This window comes from Nycticebus coucang, chromosome 15 (assembly GCF_027406575.1).
Source record: "Nycticebus coucang isolate mNycCou1 chromosome 15, mNycCou1.pri, whole genome shotgun sequence".
Classification (NCBI taxonomy): domain Eukaryota; kingdom Metazoa; phylum Chordata; class Mammalia; order Primates; family Lorisidae; genus Nycticebus; species Nycticebus coucang.
Window position 1 is genome coordinate 497,952 of NC_069794.1, and position 21,639 is coordinate 519,590.

Below are 21,639 nucleotides of genomic sequence, written 5' to 3' on the forward strand. Positions count from 1 at the left end.
CCTTAATTTTGCACACTCTAAAAACTGGAATTAAAATCATCTCTGTGTATACTGTGATTCCACTAACACAAAGAATAAAAAAAAAATAAACCAGACAAAGGTAAACTACAACATTTAGTCTACTTTATGGGGAGGACGCTGCCCCAGAAGCTGAGCCCACTGGCAGCCTCGGTGCTGTCCACACAACGCCCCTCCCTGTAGGTGAGGACTTGCCCACCCCTCACATCTTGACAACCAGCCAGTCTCAGTTTGTAAATCTATGACATTTGCAATGCATAAGTTTAATTCACAACAATGGGACTTTGCAAAACCCATAATGGCAATTTAAAAAATCAAACAGTTTAATTTTTTTTTTTTTTTTGAAACAGAGTCTCACTTTGTCACCCTCGGTACAGTGCTGTGGAGTCATAGCTCATGGCAACCCCAAACTCTTGGGCTCAAGCGATTCTCCTGCCTTAGCCTCCCAAGTTGCTGGAAATATAGGCGTCCACCACAATGCCACAATGCCTGGCTATTTTTAGAGATGGGGGTCCTGCATTTTTGTGGGATTCACCTGCCTCAGCCTCCCAGAGTGCTGGTATTACAGGTGTGAGCCACCGCACCCGGCCCAGAACAGTTTGATTTAAATCAGCAATTTGACTTTCAGATTGATAAAGTTTAAAGTACATCATTTTCTACCCATCTATCTATGCCAGCAATAAAATGGAGCTGTTGCTATGATTATTTGCCAAAATAAACTGCTGTGACTTCCAGACAGCACCTGCACAGTGAACCACACCCATCACAAAGCGGCACAGGAGCTCAAACTCAGCTGTCACCACTGACTGAGAAGCTATGATATGCCCAGTATGTGGAGGGAATTCCACAAACTGCTGCTTTCAGTAACACACAACACTCCTCAAAGCAAAAGTCCATCTTGTTTTACCAGGAGACACTGAGGCCCAGGAAGGGCAGAGCTACGCGGGGGGCAGACAGGGGTCAAGCCAGGCAGGGCCTGCTCACTCTCCGCTGTCACCCCTCAGCTCTGCTCAACACGCTCCAGCCTAAAACTCAAACACTGAGCTCGGGCGGCGCCTGTGGCTCAACGTGTAGGGCGCCGGTCCCATATGCCGGAGGTGGCGGGTTCAAGCCCAGCCCCGGCCAAAAAAAAAAAAAAAAAAAAAAAAGAATAAAAAAAACACTGAGCTCTACTAAAAGGATCCAGAGAACTTCAAGTGTGTTTAAACAAATGGAACTGCAGGAATGAATTTAAAATAAAGACTAAAGCGTAGAAATGATCAAAATACTATGGTGTGTGGACATGTTCTCTGTAAGGTAATAATGGGCAGTCCCTGGGTTACAAAGGAGACAGGTTCTATAGGTTTGTTAAGTTGAATTTGTGTGTAAATTGGAAAAGGTACATGTACCTATTACCTGTGATAGCCCCTGTTCGTAAGTACAAGTCGCCCGTCAGTCAACTGTTTGTAACCGGGGACTTATACAAGACACTCCATTCCTAAGTGGGAGCTGTACCTCACTCAGATGCTCAGATGTTTGGAACCCGGGGACTGCCTGCACACAGGAAGGAGAACTCCCAGACCATAGCAGACAGCTGGCACAGAGCTCCCGCCCGGGCAGCAACACCTGAGGACAGTGCACGGGCTGCAGGCTCTCTTCCCCCCAGTGATGTTAGATTCCCCCAGAAAGGACACAGGGCCAGGAGGGCCAGGGCAGCAGCACGCTGGAGCAGGCTGAACAGGGCCAAGCAGAGGGCCAGGTGCAACGGGGCCCATCGCACCAAAGCTGGGGGCCTGCAGGAGCAGAGGTGGCAGCCCCCAGGTGCCAGGAAGGCCAGAGGATCATCTCAGGTCGGGAAGAAGCCCTCAGGCACCTGAAAAAGGTCCCGGAAAGGGCTGGAGGCCTGGGGACTATGCCGCTTCCCACCCCCAATTCCCAAGGAGACAGTGGGGTTCTGGTGCCCACCAGAGAGGAAAACAAGAGCAGATACTTAACAAGCACCTAAATGAGGAGAAACAGTGTTGACAACCCACAATGGACCTGCAGGTGCCTGCAGTGGACCACCTGGAACTGGACAGACACCAGTGACACACAGCATAGATGTCTCTGAGGACCCAGACCCCATCCACGAGGGACCCCAGGCGAAACCCACACACCTGTGAGCCCCTCACCTAGCCCCATACCAGGACCCCCAGGACCCCAGGCGCCTTACCACTTGCTGGGCAATGTTGACATTGGACTGTCCAAAGGTTTTTGGCAAAAGCTGCTTCCCCAGTGGGTTTACCGTAGAAGGGTGAACGGCCACCAAGGATACCACACCTGTAACACAAGGACACAACATCAAGAGTGGAATTTCTTTTCTAAATTTCAGGAAAGTGATGTTTCCAATTAGAAATTCTTCCAATATTCCCATTTTAGACACATGGCTCAGTCGCAAATACTTCCATTAAGCTCAATTCTCAACTTAAAATATTAAGGAGGGCTTCGAGCTCCTGGAAGGGCTGGGTCCTCCCTGGATCCCTCTGAGGCTGCCCCCTGCAGAACATGAAGGAGGGGCCAGAAAGCTTGCAATTCCAGGATGAGCACAGAAGGGAATTTTAAAATTAGAATTAACTTTCATCCCAGCATTTCCCTACACTGTTGCAAAACCAGTTCAAAATCTAATGGTCCACTTTTCCTGAAGGATGACGCTTCTGTTTCTGGGAAGAAGTTGCCTCCAGGAAGCTGCCAGAACTTTACGCACAGATGCCCGCAGCACACAAACACAGCAGGAGGCACACAACCGCCCTACAGCGCAGGCTGTGCATAGCAACTGTGCAACCAGCATCATTTTTGGTCCTAGAGACATGACAGTGAATGAAAAATCAGGAAATATTGTCTTTACATAAAAAATAATAAAACAAACCAGCATTGATAGAATTCAAAAACCGGCATTAGAGGGCAGAGAGAAAGGAAAAATGCCAACTGGGCAGTGGTGCCCTGGGACATGAGGTGGAGGCAGGGTCAGGGAGCCCCCAGTGCCCCACCGCCTGGGAAATGCCCCATGGTTCTGGGAAGAACAAGACTGATTTTCAGGTCACGACAACATCAGGAAAGGAGGGATCCCTGTCCCGCAAGGACCTTCTGCCTGGATCTCCCCGAGAGACCATCCTCTCCCTGGACTACCACCGGTTGGCACTGAAAACCTGCAACCAGCCAGAAAGACTCGGACACCTGGTGACCTGAAGTCTCATTTGGGGCTCTTTACAACCACACGTATTAAGGAAGTCTGCTGCTTTTTATGCATTTTAAAGAAACAGTAGACTTCTTTAAAATATGTTAAATAACTAATTTTGCTGTTACATGTGGACACCGAATAATTTCCCTTAATAATCTAGGTTGACCAAGACAATCAGGAAGTTATTGGAAAGATATTGCCTTTCGATTCAACTGGGTAAATACAGTATTTTTACTAACCAACACCAACACATGTTTAAATTCTTTTGTGTAACTAAAACAAGATTATCTGTTTTGGGATTTTTATTTTGTTCTAAAAATAAAAATCTTTATCTTAAGAAAATCAAATACTTTCTAATTGTTTTAATTTATATGAAAGATGTTTTATTCTAGAATATTTAATTGAAAAATAAAGGCTGTATATACTCGCATGCACAGCAGATGACTTGATGCGCATGCACACTGTGTGATGATCACCAGTGACAGACGCTTTAAAAAGCAAAGCCAAAGTTACTCTGCTGGCAGTAAATGATTAAAGTACAGCTGGACAATTAAATATCACCCTTCAGGTTCACATACAGATGAGCAAGCACTAGGTTTCCAAGAATACTGATTTGTAACAAAAGACTAACATTTTGTTTTTCAATGTGCAAATAAGCTGCTCATTTCAAGAAATTTGAAGGTATCAGACCTCTAAGTTCACAAAAGCTTGTCAGTGCCAGTGGCTCAGACAGCTCTCACCTTGTCCCGTCCCAGTATCAAACCCAGAGAAGTCAAACGTCTGACCCGCAGGGCACTGCAGTCCCTACAGACGGCTAAACCCATGACCAAACACGGCCCAGACCACAGGGATGGAGGCCACACAGCCCAACCCAGGGTTTCCATTTTCTGCCCCAGCGGGGATCTGGGGGTGGCAGAGCAGCGAGACCTTCAGGGGCAGCTGGCGCTTCTCACCTCTTGTCCCCAGTCCACTCCATCCCAGGCCTAACAGCTGCCTACCCATCCCCTGTCTTTGCAACCTGGTGTCTCTCTCTAGGACCTGGGTCAACACCACAAAGCTGTAGGGGTTTCTAAGAGTTTTCACAGCTGGGAAAGACAGAGCAACAGGCAGAAGGAATCCCCGCACTCTGTCCAGACACAAGGCAGAGGAGTGACCCCACTGGACACCCAGAGCCCGAGGCCTATGTCAGCCACAGGCAAGGGGATCCTGACACCTGAGGGTCTGCCAAGCACAGACAAGAACTAGGGGGGACCCTAACCCTAACCCAATCCAGCACGGTCCACTGTCACCCCATAGCACCAGACAGAGGGCAGGCACCTGCTGGAGGAATTGGCTATGTACCTTAGAAATGGAAGGCTGTCAGGGAGGAAAGCACCCCAGACCATGCATCCTGATAGGGTCCAGGCTCAGGGTAAGGCCACTCCCTTCCCAGGACACACAGCTCAGAGGGCTGCACCTTCGGGGGCTCTGCTTCTGGCTGTGCTTCTGGCTTCCCCTGAGGGGAAAACTGTAAATAAACAATAATAAAACAAAAAACCTCATGCAGTTCACCCAGAACTGCCCAGTCCACAGCACCCTGGCCCCGTTCCTTGAACCGACCAGTCCTCAGCACCCTGGCTACACTCCCCAAACTGCCCAGTCCTCAGCACCCTGGCCATGCTCCCAAAACTGCCCAGTCCTCAGCATCCTGGCCGTTCGGCCCAAACTGCCCAGGCCACAGCACCCTGGCTGCACTCCCAAAACTGCCCAGTCCTCAGCACCCTGGCTGCGGGCACCAAACTGCCCAGTCCTCAGCACCCTGGCCGCGGGCCCCAAACTGCCCAGTCCTCACTCAGCACCCTGGCTGCGGGCACCAAATTGCCCAGTCCTCAGCACCCTGGCTGTGGGCCCCATACTGTCCAGTTCTCAGCACCCTGGCTGCGCTCCCTATAGAAGAGGCAGGAGCAGAGATAACACCATAGGCTCTGGAGGCCCTGTCCCACCATCCAGCCTGTGACCACCACTCACGCTCACATCCAGGTGGCACAGGGCCCGGGAACAAGAGCTGTCTTGGCACATTGAGACCTCAGATAGGCACACGCTGTGCATGCCTGCCACTGCACTTACTCCGTCTCTGAGATGTCCGAAGAGCCGGCTACACTTGGAACTGCACAGGTGAGCAGGTTCCTCTGGCACGGCTGTGGCCAGGGTACCCTCAGTCCCAGGAATCCCAGGTGGCCACTCAATCCAGACCACAGCGGTAGGGCTAGAGCCCCAGGCCTCTGCCTACTGTTAACTCAGTGGTCACCTCTGCCAATCTCATGGGTACAATGCTGTTCCATTTTCGTTTTAATCTAGTAAGATAAGAAGAATGTTTTGCACATTTTCCTGATGAGACTGCAGCGCTACTTTTCAGGGGAAAAGGGCCAACGGTACACCTGCAGTGGGTCGTGCTGGTCTGCGAACCTGCTCCCTCGAAATCATGTGGTTTAAACTGGGAGACATATTGTGAAGCCTTCTACAAAGGCTACATAAAGATTCTCATGTACATCCATTTACAGAGAAAGGGTTCTAAGTATAGTCACATTATTACAATTACTAATCGTATTCCATGAACATCCATAGGGTTTAAATTATAAAAGCATAAGTTTTAATATTTTCTCAAAAATAATTTGAAATAAACATCTTTACATTTTTGAAGCCAAATGTTTTAAGAATTACTATCTGATGACCATGCTAGAAATACTCTGCTGATAACACAGCTGGACCTGCCTGGCCACAGGCTCGAGCCTTGAGGTTTTGCCCTATCCATGCCTTTTACCAGCCATGTCCCTCTCACTACATTCTGCTCAGACTGAGAAGACATGGTTGCACATACGTGTCACACGGACACGGAGGGGCAGCAGCAGCACACTTGCTCCTGGCAGTGCTGACAAGTCTCCCTGACACAGGCCACCCCACAGAGCCCGGCCCACTCCTGAGAACCTGCAGACACTGATCCAAGCTCATGGCACTGTGCCAATCACAGTGCCAATTGTGTTGCCAATTGTTAACGTGTGCCAATCACGTTCACAACCTCGGGCAAGCCCACTGGAGCTTCGGGAGGAGCCCCGCTCAGAGTGACACCTGGGTTGAAAACAGACGCTGAGCTCTGTCCTTTCAGTCAGAGGGAAGGAGGGACAGCAGGAGAGCACTGGCAGCTTTCCCCATAGCTCCCTAGAGGTCAGCATCGAAGGGGTTAAGCAGAAGGTGCACCCCGTCTCCCAACAACTGGGGTCTCCTCTCCAGGGGCTGCAGACCACATGGGCTCGGCCAGGCCAGGGCGTGTCTGGGAGGTGACGGCCACCAGGAGTCCCGGGGGCCACACCAACCGCACACTACTGACGCCCCGACGCCATCCCCAATGCGACACAGAGGCAGGGAGAGACTGACATGATGGAGGAGGAAGACCTGTCCTCAGGGAGGATGACTCGGGACCCAGTGATCCTCCTGCCTCAGCCGGACATGGAGAAAATGCCGTGACCAACTGCCCACACCACACACCAGGGCACCCTGGAGTAAGCAGAAGCCATGGGAACAGAACCTGCACCACCCCAGCCACGGTCTGGCACCTCAGAGCTTCCTGGCAGAAAACAGATTATCTTAATAATCAACCGAGGATAAGAGCTCCTCGGAACTCTGGTGACACCAGCATTATGCAGCTGGTAAAACCATGACAGGAGGGGTCCCCCCTGATGACCATCACAAACAAGCAGCAGCATCAGGGAAGGGCACACCGGCCTCCAGACACCACGCAGATGCCGCACATGTTCACTAATGCTCCCAGGCAGCCCAGTTTGCTCCCTGGGGAGCATGTTACTCCTACCCAGCCAGGTGCACAGGAGCCACTGAAAGTGGACACACAGCACATGGCCAGCCGTGGTGTCCAGACCAGGCTTCCCTGAGGACATGGGCAGGATGACCACCATGGCAAGAGTGGGCAAGGCCGCCTGGGAGGGTCCAGAGCTGCAACTCAGGCAGAGCTTCCCGGACAGACCCCACCAGTCTGCTGGGCACCAGAGCAAGAGTGAAGAGGGCGACTGAGGTGCAGAAAGCCAAACCCTGACAATGCCAAGTGCTGGTGAGCGTGTGGCACGACTGCACCCCCCACCAGCGCCCAATGACCAATGGTTCTACTCCTATGCATCTGCCCAAAAGCCACAGCACATGTCCCCGCACAGCTGTCCAGAGCAGAAGACCAACTGCAGAAGACCCCACGGTGAGTGAAGAAGACATGCTCAGTGCAGCGTGGGAGCCAGCGCAGCACAGCACTTGTGCCTAGCCAGGGCCCTCCAGCCCTAGCACACACTGATACTGATGGTGTTTCCAGCCACCGTGCAGAGCTGGGGCTCAGCAGCTCCACAACCACAGGCCACCCCCTGGAAAAGCTCCTCCCTGTGTAGTTGGTCCCCTGGAGAGCTCAGAAGCCTGGGGCAGCGTGGCGGGTAGAGTAGATGTGGCCCTCACTTCTGTGGAGGCAGGAGTCTGAGGCCCAGCTGAGAAAGTCACCTCGGCGCCCAAATGTGCAGTGGACACGAGGTCCTGCTTGTTTGGGCGAGTCCTCAGTTGTGTGCACACACCTGCTCAGGCGGCCTGACTTCCCTGTGCGCCTCCTCAAACTTCCAAACTTTAAGGCATGAATGCATCATTGATTCAAAAGCCTGATGAGGTAAGCGACCTCAGGAGCCTGCAGATTCTACAGGGAGGGGCCCTCAGAGGCCGACAGTCCCAGAGCTTGCCTGGAACAGAGCAGCCATAACAGACAGCAGGGGGGGACACCCTCAGGATGGGCAAAGGGGAAGCAAGAGACCATGAGGCTCAGGTCGGATGCTCAGCAGTGTCAGTTCCACGATGCACCAACATCAGGAAGTTCTGGGTCCTAATCCTCCAACTCAACCCTCTGGCTCAAGCTGACCTCAGTGTGGATTCAAGCACAGGCCTGCTGGTCAGAACAGAGAACAGAGGGCAGAGGGCATACAGCACAGCAGAGCCCCCCTGGGTGTCTCCAACAGCACAGGCGTAAACTGAGCACCATGAGGACAGGCGTCATCGTTTCTAAGCAAAAAAAAAAAATTGTAAATTTTTTCATTATTATTCCTGCTCCTTCATTTAAACAGAAAATGTCATGCCAGAAACTTCTGCAAATTTTAAATGTTCAATTAGCTACACTGTTCAATTAGCCTTCAAGAATATGTGAAGGCTAAAAATTATCAGGCTAAAAGCTTCAAGTATTCAATCCTCGGAGGGCTCCAAGTTTGATCCTGATGCCAAGGGGCAGGGAGAGCTTGGCCAGCACCCATGAGGCTAAGCCCTCAGCCCTGTGCAGGGACGACCTGGAGGAGGGCACAGGTGTATCTGGAGGAGGCGTCAAGTGGGCACCACAGGGCTTGGTAGCTACAGAGCCCTCACCCCTAGCCTGGGCACCACTCACACCTCCAGATCACACCAAGTGGCATGAGGCCCCTCCTGAAGCTGCACTGTCGAGGGCAGAAAATAGCCAACTGTTTCTGAGAATAACTTGACACATCACAGGTAACTAATGCTTAAATAGAGCCTAAACCCAAATACCTCAGGTGTCTGGGCCTGTCAGGCACACAAATTAGGTGGACATCATGGCCTAGACACACCCATGGTCTTGCCTGGTCACTGTAGCACATTCTTCTCAGGAAAAAGTGAGCTTTGCCAAAGTTTATCTTTGTCTAAACAGCCTTCCCTAAGCTGTCTCACAGGGTCAGAGCATTGCACATTGACGCTTCAAAAGAAGTATGCCCTAGACTGGCCCCTGACCAGGCACCTGTGTGCAGAGGTGACGAGGAGAGCAGGAGCTCGCCCTCTCAGACACACCCACCTTGCCACCTGGAGGAGTAAAACAAAATGCAAACCACAGGATTCCTAAAGAGATGTGGCTATAACCTTCCCACCTCCTTCCTCCCTTGGATTTCTCAGGACACAGAACAGCAATTCCTCTAGGAGCTACCAGAACACACACAAGATGCAGACACAGGAAGATGCCCGTGCTGCGTGAGGCGTGCACCACGGTCCTTCCAGCAGTATGGCTGGCCAGCAGAAACCTGCACCGCTGGCCAGGCATTTGGTGTTCTGGTGGAAGGAAGACAAGCGATCTTTATTGACTTCATGTTATTTTATATCTTCTGAACTTTTGCAATAACATATGGCAAACTTGGAAGTCAAAAGCAACAGTGCTGCAGGAGTCCACGCAGGCTGTGTCATGTTCCCAGTCCCTGTGTCCACACCATGGGAGTCTCACAGTGAACCAAAGGGTTCAGTGTCCATAGAGCCACAGACACATTACATTCCTATATTCAGGGACAGACTCACATTTCCAGGACGGGCTCCCTTACCTTTTCCAGGGCTAAGGTTCTGGTCTATGAAGACCTTTAGTTCTCCATTGGCTTCAATTAAACCGGCCTGCAGAGAGTAACAACAATAATAATAAATACAGCATCTAAGACAGCAGACAGCTAAAGTTGTTAATAAACTCGCCAATCGAAAGCTTCTAAGAGACAACATAAACAGTCCTATAGCCTTGATGAGAGCAGTGGGGCTGGACTGGGGCTATTGCCTGCACCCCAGACTACTGCCCACTGGGAGGAGGTGTGACACACAGGATCCACATGGTCACAGTAGAAAGAGAGCACACATGTGACACAGAACAGTCACACAGGCGAACATACTGAGAAAGAGGCATCTTACCAACCCACCAACCTTACTCTGCCTCTCCCGAAAGACAGTGAAAACCTTTTATTCTCTTGCTGCTCTCCACAAAGCATTAGTCCCCGGCCAGGGCTCTCGGCAGAACACCACCCAGCAGGAGCACAGAGGGATCAGAGGGACAGCCTCTGGGAGTGGCATATTTATAGGACACAGGTAGCAGGCTGTGGCCCAGAATGCACATGTGTGTGGCACACCTGAACACATGAGGCCAACATGCCCAGACCCCAGGCAGTGGAACTGGAACAGAGGGTGGGGGCAGCTGATTCCACTGAGCACAAAAATAAACACACCTAACACTCCCAAATGTGTCTTCCAAAGACGTCGTGGTCACAAACTGTGACCCTGTGCTGGAAGGGAGGAACCAAGACTCAAAGCCCATAAGGCCATGGGGCAATTTGCTGAACTTCTTCAAAACTCCACTTTCCTACAGAAGAGGAGGAGAGGAGTGTTGCCTACATGCCCCTGAGCTCCCAAGGACCATGGGGGTTCACGGCCAGGCAGTGAAGGAAGACCACCTGGGAGGGACTGAGCACGTGCTCCTGAGAGCCACCTGGGGCAGGGCCAGGCCAGGCCATGCTCTACCTCTGGTGCAGTGTCCAGGACAACTGCCAGGGGCAGGACTCCACACCACACCTGAAGGGCTGCTTAATGCCCCCATACCCGACAAAGCACCAGTACCACAGGCTCAAGGTGCACTTGGGCACAGAGAAGGCTGTGCATGGTGCCCAGAGATCAGGCAGGGCTGTGCAAGGGTCCTTAGTGAGCTGCTGCCTAGCAGGACAGCACCGAGACCCAGCCTAGAGCAGGAGGCCAGGAAGTGAAAGCTGGGAGGTTGAGACCTGGTGGGCAGAGCCAGGTGGCCAAATAGGTAAAGACAGGTGGTTGGTTAATAAGACCAGATAGGAACTGCTAGGCAGTTAAGGCCAAGTAGCACCATGGGAGGGGAAGCCAGGTGTGGAGGCTGTGATGGCCAGGGCCAGCAGATTAAAGCCAGCGGGCAATCCAAGTGGTGAAGGCCAGAGGCTGAGGCCATGGGAGTAAGCTCTGTGGCTCATGCCTGGCGGAGGAGGCCAGAATGGTAACACCAAGCGATCAGGCCACCTGAGTAACCTGGTATGAAGGGGGAAGAGGTTAGAACAGGTGCATAAGCCAGGTAGGCAAGGGTGGAGGCTAAATGTGGCTCCCGGTTTCCACAACTGTGGAACTGTGACTGCTGCTCCCCGGTCACAGGTCTAGGCCACATGTGGGGACACCTTGGTCCAGAGCTCAGCACACCTATGGGCTCAGGCCCACACCACTCTGGCATGTCTATTGGACTGGGACCAACTTGCCCTTGGGTGGGACAGTAGTAGCCATCAGGGACAGCTACCTCTTTACTCAGCATCAGGCCTGCTCACCAGCTGCTCAGGTCAAGGCCCCCAGCTGCTTCCTGTGGCAACCCGTGGCGGGTGGCCCTGGGGGCACGTGCTGCCTCACTGGCCACCCTCCAGCAGCACCAGAACCAGAGTAGGAAGCCTGTGAAACAAGTGTGCGGCAGCCAGGGAGAGCAGAGGCTAGCTCCCCCATTGCACACACAGTACAGACCCCAGGTCAGGGTCCCAACAGCCAAAGTGAGCCAGCTGAGCAGAACTCCTCCCCATCCTGATGCCCACTCCCACTGTCCACCTGTGACCTTCCCCACCCCAGTGCCCACTCCCACAGTCCACCTGTGACCATCCCACCTAGTGCCCACTCCCACGCCATCCACCTGTGACCATCCCTGCCCCGTACCCACTGCCACTGTCCACCTGTGACCTTCCCCACCCCAGTGCCCACTCCCACGGTCCACCTGTGACCATCCCACCTAGTGCCCACTCCCACGCCATCCACCTGTGACCATCCCTGCCCCATACCCACTCCCACGCCGTCCACCTGTAGGTTCAAGTGCTGGGGCTGTCTCTGGCCTCTGCCGTGTCTCAGCTTCAGCCTGGCTATGTCCTGCACCTGCTGTCCCACTGGAGACACTTCACCTACTGGCCTGTCCTTGGGGCCGCCTGCTGGTCCCCTGCAGGACTCTTCTAAGGGCACTGTGTCCTCATCTCAGCCATGTGCTTCCCACAGCAGCCGTCCTGTGAGCCCACTGGCCTGTCACGAAGCTCAAGTGTACCTTCAAGGCCACGGACCAGGAAACAACGACCACTAGTCAGCCAGAGAGAAGGATGCTGATCCCTGATGGTCGGGTGTGGAGGGAGCACATCTGGCCCAGCCACAGCTCACCAGAGGCCCCACCCTTGCCAGAACCGCCCAGGCTCCTCTCACCTGGGCTCATTACCTGTGTGTCTGCTGCACTCCAAAAAGCAGCGAGAGGTGGATAAAGTAGCATTTTAAAACCAGCAGCTCAGTCACTAATCCCACTGACCACGTGTCCATGAGCCCACAGGCACCTGGTCGTGGCCGCAGCACCCATCAGGGACCGGGGCCAGAGAGGTGGGTGACATGGGGACAGGCTTCCCAGCAGCACCCTCCACCCTGGGCCTGGACATCTGTGTGTTGGAGGCCAGCCTCTTCCCACCAGGCATGAGGAGCACATACCCGCAGCTGGAACAACAGAAATCCTCTCTAGACCTTATGCCATCACCCTGGAGGGGTCCCGGCTCAAGGCATGGTTTCTGCTGCCACGCTGCCTCTAAAGCCCACCTTCGACCAGAGCTGACAGATAAGTATATTTAATGATTAAATCATGCAATAATTAAGGCTATATTCTCAACTTTAATTTTCAATTAGGAACACGAGATTTACATGACTAGAAATCAACCCAAAAGGAAACCATGCAGCAGGTTCCTGTGGCTGCTTGTAAACGCCCTTCTTGGTGGCACTGGCTCACCCCACAGTGAGTTTTAACAACACACAAAGTAACTATTTCACAACACGAAGTGTGTCAAAATCACAAAGGAAGGGCAAGCTCTCCTCTCCATCAAGGCAACTAGAAAACAAACCACCACTGAGAATTCTTGTGCTCACAATCTGCAAACAGTAATGCCAACCTCCTGCAGGCTGACTCTGGAGGACGGTGGCCTCCATTGAGGCCCACCTGCACTGGCCTCTCAACAGCTGGCGACGTGCTGGGGCCTCCCTCCAGAGAGGCTGTCTGCGTCCTCCCTGCCCTTGCTCAGTCCTGACCCAAAGCAGTGGCTTCAGGAGCAGGATCTGAGGATGGGCAGGGGCCCAGAGAGCTGCCTGGCCCCAACCCAGCAGAGGAGGGGTGGGGTGGGAGCGCAGGGGCCTGTAGCTAACCCAGGTTGCTGCACAGCTCTGCCCTGCAGGATCATGCCATGTCCCATTAAAGCTGCATTTACAAATCAGGCCACTGAAACAAGGTGCCCTCAGTGCAGAAGCAGGAAACACCAAACCAGGGGCCCAGAAAAGGGTGCGAGAGCAGAGGTTTTAAAACTACAATAGTGACACAAAAGCCTAAAAAGGCTGCCATGGAACAAGACTCCAACCAGCCTCACCAACACACAAGGCCACACACACGTGTGGGAGACTCACCCAGGGCTACCCACAAAGGGGGCACCACAGGGCCCACAGCTCTCAGGAGCTGCCTGTGGCCCAGCTCCACTGGGCAAGAGACAGAAAAGACACAGGCTCACGATCACCCACCCTTGTGAAAACCATAGGAAAACTTACTCTATCAACAGCTTCCCTTTGTATCAGCAACAACCCAGAAAAGAAACAAAAATTCAGTCCCTTTCACAACAGCCGAAGACACACAAAGGAACAATCCTAGTTGAAAAAGGACTCAGAAGGCGGTGCCTGTGGCTCAGTGGGTAGGGCGCCAACCCTATATACCAAGGGTGGCGGGTTCAAACCCAGCCCAGCCAAACTGCAACAAAAAATAGCCGGGCATTGTGGCGGGCGCCTGCAGTCCCAGCTACTCGGGAGGCTGAGGCAGGAGAATCGCCTGAGCCCAGGAGTTGGAGGTTGCTGTGAGCTGTGTGACGCCACAGCACTCTACCGAGGGCCATAAAGTGAGACTCTGTCTCTACAAAAAAAAAAAAAAAGAAAGAAAGAAAGAAAAAGGACTCAGAGCAAAGAAGAAAGCCATCTGACTGTGCTAAGGAGACACGTGGTGATGGGACACACACTCTGTGTGGGCAGAAAGTGCCGAGAACACAAACCACACCGCAGAGTGACAGCATCGCTAGTGTCAAGAGGCCTGGGGAAGAGGCCCACCCCACACATGGTGGCATGGTCGGCCCCCTGGCTGCAGCACCTGCAGGGAGCTACCTAGCAGCAAACGCCCTGTCCAGAGGCAAGATAGCCAACCAGGAGGCCCCAGGCTCTTGTTCTGAGTCCACAGCCTGTCCAGTACTTGCCTATAACCTCCAAAACATGGCCATGGTGGGGCTCACCTTGCTGGTGCCCTCGCCCAAAGGCCCAATCCCATGCAGGGACTGAGGGCACCTCTAGCCACCAGGAAGCAGGTACACAAGCTGAGAAGAGGCGCTCCGGGCACACACTGCCTGCCAGCCGGGTGCCCTCGCTGCAGCCCGCACAGGCCCTGGCTGGGAACCCAGCTCCTAAGCTGTGGGGGGACACGCTGGGCAGCTGCCCAGCCCAACCTGCTTCAGGTAGGCCTCATGACACTTCCCAGGACACGTTGGACAATGCCAGAGAAGACCAAGGGTGTGCTCGGCTGGGCACATGTGTCCAGCATAGAGAAATGATGTGATGAGGCAGTGATGCCACACCTGGCAGTGGCAGTGCAGGGGCTTCAGAGCAAGTCCAGGGTTGGACACAACCCAGGGCAAATCAGCGAATACACATGCAAATCACATGCGAGATCACAGTGCCCCACTGCACTAACGGTGCACTCCCTGCCCTGGCCTCCAGGGCCACACTGTGAGGGGAGAGACCCTCACCTGTGAGGGAACCCCAACACCCGGCCGCAGCCCCATGCACAGCCCTCCTCCCCCCTCCAGGAGGCCACACGGAGCCCCAGGCGTTCTCAGCAGTGTTCAGTACAGAATGCCCAGCCAGCCACAAAGAAAAAAGCAGACAGGGCAAGTCAACTCCGGAACCAAGGCTGCAGCGCCAGGCACGTGAGGCAAGACACTTGCCAGTGACCTAAGAGCAGCCTCGATGGCACAGACGGCACACCAAGGGACCTAGACCCAGGCCTCAGGACATCAGCAAAGAGCTAAAAACTACACAAGAAACCAGAAGGGAGTTCCAGAACAGAAAGAAACAGTAACTGTTCACTAAACACACTGAAAAGAAAAGACCTAGTTAGAAACAGAACACAGGATAGAAAATAAAAATGTATGTGGCAAACACAATAAAAAACCCTAACAAATGTGCAATTTGAACTTGAGGAAAAGAAAATGACACAAAACCGACAAAAATAAAAACTTCTCTCATCAAAAGAGCCATTAAAAAATTGAGAATGCAACACAGGGAGGATGTGTGGGCAACACAGGACCTGGCCCGGGCTGTGTCCGGAGGAGAGGGAGCACTGCACAGCAGGATAAAACCCTAAAATCCAATTATTTAAGCAGATAAGAGATTTGACCCAGCATCTCACAGGCCCTGCTGAACGTGGATGAGGAGGAGAAAGGGCATTCACCACACCCAGGCATCAGGAAATGCCGGTGGGAGTCACAGCGCAACCACACTCACCCAAGAGCCCCCAAATCCAACACACACCTGAGCCCAACACACACCCTGCAGAGCCCAACACATGCCCAACAGAGCCCAACACACACGCTGCTGAGCCCAACAGAACCAGTGGGGTGCTGACAGGTGCCAGGTGCAAGAAGAGGAGCCTATAGGTGCGCCACCTGCTCTACATCCCCCAGGGCCAAACCTGCATCAGTTCTCAGTGGAAACACACAGGTGTACACCAGAGACCACACTAGATGTTCAAAGCTGCACATAGTCATGATTGCCCCCACTGGGATATAGCCCGACAGCCACTAGCAAGAGAGTGGTATTCAGGGAACAAAGAGTCCCCCCTAACAGCAGTGCTGACTTTGCAGGACTCACATTCACCCCAAGAAGCAAATCACCCTGAGAGAGGGTTGTATGAAGAGGCCTCTGTACTGCTGCCTGGGTGGGACTGACACCAGTGTGTACGACTTTTAAGATTTGTTAGCTGTGCACTTCCTATCTGTGTGCTTCACAGTATGTATGTTATCACTCATGAAGAGCTTTTTGGAACTTTGTAGTATATTACCATTATCAATGTATATTATCATTCCCTGACATCTTTTCAGTCATCAGAATGCTAAACAGACTACTTTAATAACTAATAACCACCAGCTAGAGAATGCAATGGGGAGCAACAGTCGTCAGTAATAATTTTTTTCAAAAGTATAATATTATCTAAAATTAAACCTATGTGCAAAGTCTTTTATTTACAAAGCTGTAGAACTTTCCAGAAGATGGTAATTTTTTAATGATGAAGAAAATTTTACCCAAATGGAGAGTCAAATCTCAAGCTGTTAATAAACCAAGACAAGATGTTCCATCATATTTGCACTGAAACACAAAGAGAAACCTCCCCTGCTAGCCTGGCAGAGTCCAGCTGAAGAGGTGCAGGGTGATGCCAGGGTCCTCTCCCCAGTCCTCATCCCTCATGGGGAGCTGAGCCGTGTAAATCAAAGTGAACTACTGGCAACAACTCAAAGACACAGGGAGAGCTTGTCCCAGTCCATGCAGACTGCTTCAGGGAAAGCCCCAGCCTGGGCACCCTACAGACAGCAAATCACACCTACAGCTCCAGAGGGTGGCAAGTGGAGCTCACTCTGTGGCCTCCTTGAAAAGACACTAATCCTGCCGTGGGGGCTCCAACCTCCCTGTCACCTCCCCATTAGGTGGGAAGTTCCAACCCATGAAGGACAGACTTCAGGTCCAGCGCAGCCATCTCAGGACAGAGTGAACAAAACTAGTAGCCACTAAAACGTGACCCAGGTGCCAATGCAAGCAAATGTCTCAAATTCTGGTATAACTCAGGAAATCTAAACACGGCCTATGTGACAATAATGAATTACTGTTAACTGTCTGGAGTATTTTTTAAAGCACTGTCTCTGAGAAACACAGACTATAATCAGTATCTACCTGTTTAATGAAATGACCCCTTGCACAGTCACCCGAGTTGTCATAGGGAAAAGCGTGTGCACCTGAAATGCTCCATGAAAGGGTTTTAAATAATCTACGTCTTATTTACCGATGGGAAAGCACCCAGGACACACTGTGGAGTGAAGCAGCCCAGCCAGGAGCAGGATGTGGGTTGATTCAGACCATGCACGGCAGGTCATCACCAAACATCAGCAGCAGAAATTTCAGGTGACTGTTGACTTTCTTTTGGACACACTTCTGTACCACTTGAAATTTTTGTTTTTGTTTTTGAGATAGTCTCAAACTGTCTCCCTGGGTAGAGTGCTGTGGCATCACTGCTCACAGCAACCTCAAACTCTTGGGCTTAAGCGATTCTCTTGTCTCAGCCTCCCAAGCAGCTGGGACTACAGGCACCTGCCACAACGCCCAGCTACTTTTTGTTGTTGTTGTTGTCATTGTTGTTTAGCAGGCTCCAGCCCAGGTTCAAAACCACCAGCCCTGGTGTATGTGGCTGGTGCCCTAACCACCGAGCTACGAGTGCCGAGCCACCACTTGAAATTTTAAACAAACCATTCATTCCTATAAGTAGACAAAGCAGTGAGGCTACTTTGTCACCTAAACAAAGGGTACAGAGTCTCCAGCTGAGGTCAGGCCCAGCATTCCCAGAGAAGGGACAGGAATACATCTGTGTCCAGGTGAGCAGAGAGGAAGTCTCCAGGCCAGGACAGAGGATGTCGCTCACCCCCACAAGACTCACATGACAAAAGAAAGAAAGAGCAGGCCCCACCCAAGGGACAAGAAGCTCATGTCCCGGGGCCAGGGGCAGGATAGGGGATGGGTGTGCTTCTAGTCCTCCTGTCCTCCAGACAGGCAGTGACCTCTCAACCAGCTGCTGAGACCATCTCTTCGCGGGATCCGCCCTGAAGGCCGACTCCTAGGCCCCTCTGGCCCAGCCACAAGCATCAAATGCCACTGAGCTCTGCACACACAGAGGCAGAGCCACAGAGAATGTGGAGCAGCTCCAGAAGAGCTCAGAAGGCTACCTACATCCATGTCCTGGGGCAGGTTTGCACCACAGCAGCTGCATTCTCAGGGCTCCTGAAGGGGCCAAGGGACCAGAGGGGATACGGCCAGGCAGTGCTGAAGATACCTGCAAAGGCAGGTCCAGGACGTCACTCTTCAGCTGACAGGAAGCTGACCTGAACACTGCTGGCTGCCAAGTGCCCGTGACATCAACTCACCATGTCTGTGCCCTGCTGAGGCCCTGCCCCTTTCAGCAGGGCCCCCATCACCCCACCAGGCTGCCCCCTGAACTCCAAGACCCTCCAACAGGCATTCAGAGGGGGTCCCTCCAGAACTCTGAGGGGACCCAGGCCCAGGAGCTCGAGGGTCCACAGAAACCACACATCCACCCTGTGAATCATCAGGCCCAGCCGGGGGGAATAAGCACCAATACGCACCCCACATCCTCATGACCCTGTGGGAAAGGGGCACCTACTACCCATGCCCAACAGGCCAGCAAACTAAGCCTCAGGAGAAGCCACCGCCTGAGGTCATAGTACCAGAGAGCACAGCCACTGGGGACCCCTTTCCCGTGCAGCCCCTCCTCCTCCATCCGTCAATCCTTACCTGAAAACCATGAGAATCTCTCGCAGGAAAACACAGCCACATGGCCTCAAGGTATGGCCTCAGAGAAGAGCAGCCCCACAAAAAGCCAGTCATCCAGGGAGAGAGTGACCAACCACATTCCACCAGACCTGCCCAGGGACTTCTGAAGCCCAGAAGTCTGGGATCAGTGCAGGGCCACCGCCAGCTGGTGGTGTCAGTGGGCTTGGGACACTTGTCCTGCCCACAGCACAGGGGCAGCAGCACTGTGGAGCCAGCATGGGGGTTGGGGACAAGGTGAAGGTAGGGGTGGGCTCCTCTGTCCGTGAAGCAGGGGCTCAGCACAGGTGGGGATGGGGGGGAGCATGTGACCTCCTCCCCATTAGCCTCTCAGGCCCAACAGGGGCCTGTAGAGAGAAAGGCTCAAAAACTGGGGCCAAGCAGACCTTCTCAGGGCAGACCATGGCCCACACCTGCTACAAGCTCCCCTCAGCAGCGCCCAGCCATGGGACAATGAAGGCAGAGTGGAGCTGAGGGCCCAGCCATGTTGCAGAGAAGAGCCCCTGTGCAGATGATTCCTGATTCCTTCACCTCTTCGCCCCCAGGTACGGCCGGCCCTGCAATGCCTAACAGCCGCTCTCCCTCTGCTAAATGAAGAGGCCACATGAGCTCCGAGGACAAGTTCACAGGAGACTATCTCATGCCAGGTGCTGATGAGGCTGAGACAGCCTCTGGTAACTCGCAGCCACCCAGACCCAGAGGCTACTTATCTGGACAGTAACAAGGGAAACTTCTGTCTCTGCTGCTGCATACTGCTCAAACCTAAACTAAAAATGGTATTTTTCAAAAGATGCTGTACAATGACTGTCAAGAATAAATAACTGCATGATAGGCACAACTTTGTGACTGATCCCAAAATGCAGTCGTGAAGACAAATTCGAGGCAGGGCTCTGACCATGAACACCTCCCTCCCACCTGCTCCCTACTAATCAGGATTTCGGTTCTATCAACAGATGTGACCTAATATATTTTACTGCCAATCTGGATTTGTCCAAAAGGCAAAAAAAAGCAGAATCTAAAAATAAGACCAGTCATTAGCACTGTACAAGCAGCTGAAGAGACCTGGTGGCCGCTCCTCACACTGTGCTGTTGCCATTCATGCGGAAAGTTCTGGGAATACAAAAACACTCCTCTAAACTTGGTCCTCAAGGAATCTTGGTGCTCATACCAAATACAAATGAATAAATACAAGCTATGTAGCTAAATGAAGGGAAAAAAATTTGAACAGTAAAGTTTATCTGTATTTACTGTTAAAATTCAAGGTATATTCTCCTTAGGTTTATACTAAAACAAACTTTTATTCATATTATATTTTATTTTTAATTACTTATTTATTTTTGAGATAGGATCTTGCTTTGTCATCCAGACTAGAGAGCCAGGGTGTCATAGCTCACTGCAATCTCAACCTCCTGGGTTCAAGAGATCCTCCTGCCTCAGCCTCCTGAGTAGCTGGGACTACAGGCAACCACAATGCCCAGCTATTTTTTCTATTTTCAGTAGAGATGGAGTCTGGCTCCTGCTGAGGCTGGTCTTAAACTCCTGAGAACAAGGGATCCTCCTGCTTCAGCTTCCCAGAGTGCTGGGACTACAGACGTGACCCACCACACCTAGAACTAACACAAGTTTTTATTTCCAACTCTGGCCAAATGACAGAAGAAACATAATGTTAACACCTTGCTATAAATTATGGACAAAAGGTTAATGTATTTAATTTATAAAGAGCAGACACAAATCAACAAAACAGCTGGATGTAGTGGCTCATGCCTGTTAATCCCAGCACTCTGGGAGGCTGAGGTGGGTGGATTGCTCCAGCTCAGGAGTTTGAGACCAGCCTGAGCAAGAGCAAGACCTCGTCTCTAAAAAAAATAGCCGGGCGTTGTTGCAGGAGCCTGTAGTCTCAGCTACTTGGGAGACTGAAGAGGATCCCTTGAGCCCAAGTGTTTGAGGTTGCTGTGAGCTACGACACCACAGTACTCTACTGAGGACAACAAAGTGAATTCTGTCTCAGAAAAGACAAAAACAAAAACAAATCAACAAGAACAAACTGAAAAGATATCTGAGCATTGGATATGTTCATCAATTCATAAAGAAATACATGATGTTTCAAAAGAAAAATATTCATTTCTCAATCCAAAAAAAAGCAAAGTAAAACAAGATGCAATTCAAAGTTTCACCTATCAAACTGAGGAAGTTTTAAAATTGTTATTGCATTCAATGGTGAAAAGGGAACATTTAAAATGGCCGCTCTCCTACAACCAGATGGAAATAAAGCAAAGCCAGTGCAATCACTTGGAAAGTGACCGGACAACAAGTCTCAAAGACACTATGCAAGTGCGCACACAGCTGCTGTCCCATCGAGCACTCTGAAGAGCGTTGCAGACTTGTACAAGTCTGAGAAGACTTAACTGGAAACCACCAGAGTCCCCACCACAGGGCACATCCAAGTAGCAGAAAGAGCAGCTGTTCTAACTCCACCAGCCAACGTGCCAAAGTAGCTGGCACTAAATGTGCCCTATGGACAGTGTGCACATCTGTGCCCAGCAAGAGTCAAACAGCCCAAGTTCCTCGGAGCAGGGAAGGGCACGCAGGAGGCTCAGGGAGCACCGGGCTCCGCCTGACCCTGCCCACCATCTGTCAGAGCTGCTCAGACCTGAGGTGCCATGAGTCAATGAGTGGTAGGCCATGTACACAGGACACATACCTGTGTCAGTGCCCTGGAGCCACAGGCGACTAACCAGGACCTTATTCAGTCTGACCAGAATCCCTTTTAAAACCAGGTCATGTAAAAACAGCGTTTTGCTGAACATAAAAACTCTTCATCTGTGGCAGTAGCCTGTGAAGTGTGAGATAACGACAAGGCCACCTTGGACCACCCAGGAGCCTGTGCAGAGGCAGGGCTCTGTGTGCAT

General features: G+C 52.0%; 1 protein-coding gene across 4 annotated transcripts in view; it reads right to left on the minus strand.

Moving 5' to 3' along the window:
- The window catches only part of TFDP1 (transcription factor Dp-1), a 38,124-nt gene that overhangs the window by 11,592 nt on the left and 4,893 nt on the right, over window positions 1-21,639 (minus strand). For all 4 annotated transcript variants that reach the window (XR_008374573.1, XM_053563345.1, XM_053563346.1 and 1 more), the window contains exons 3-4: window positions 9,595-9,661; window positions 2,210-2,316 (exon numbers count right to left, since the gene is read on the minus strand). Coding sequence is in view for 3 of the 4 variants with exons in the window: in XM_053563345.1 (XP_053419320.1) it covers window positions 2,210-2,316; window positions 9,595-9,661 (174 nt within the window). In the remaining variant the exon portion in view is untranslated. The remainder of the gene's footprint in view (window positions 1-2,209; window positions 2,317-9,594; window positions 9,662-21,639) is intronic.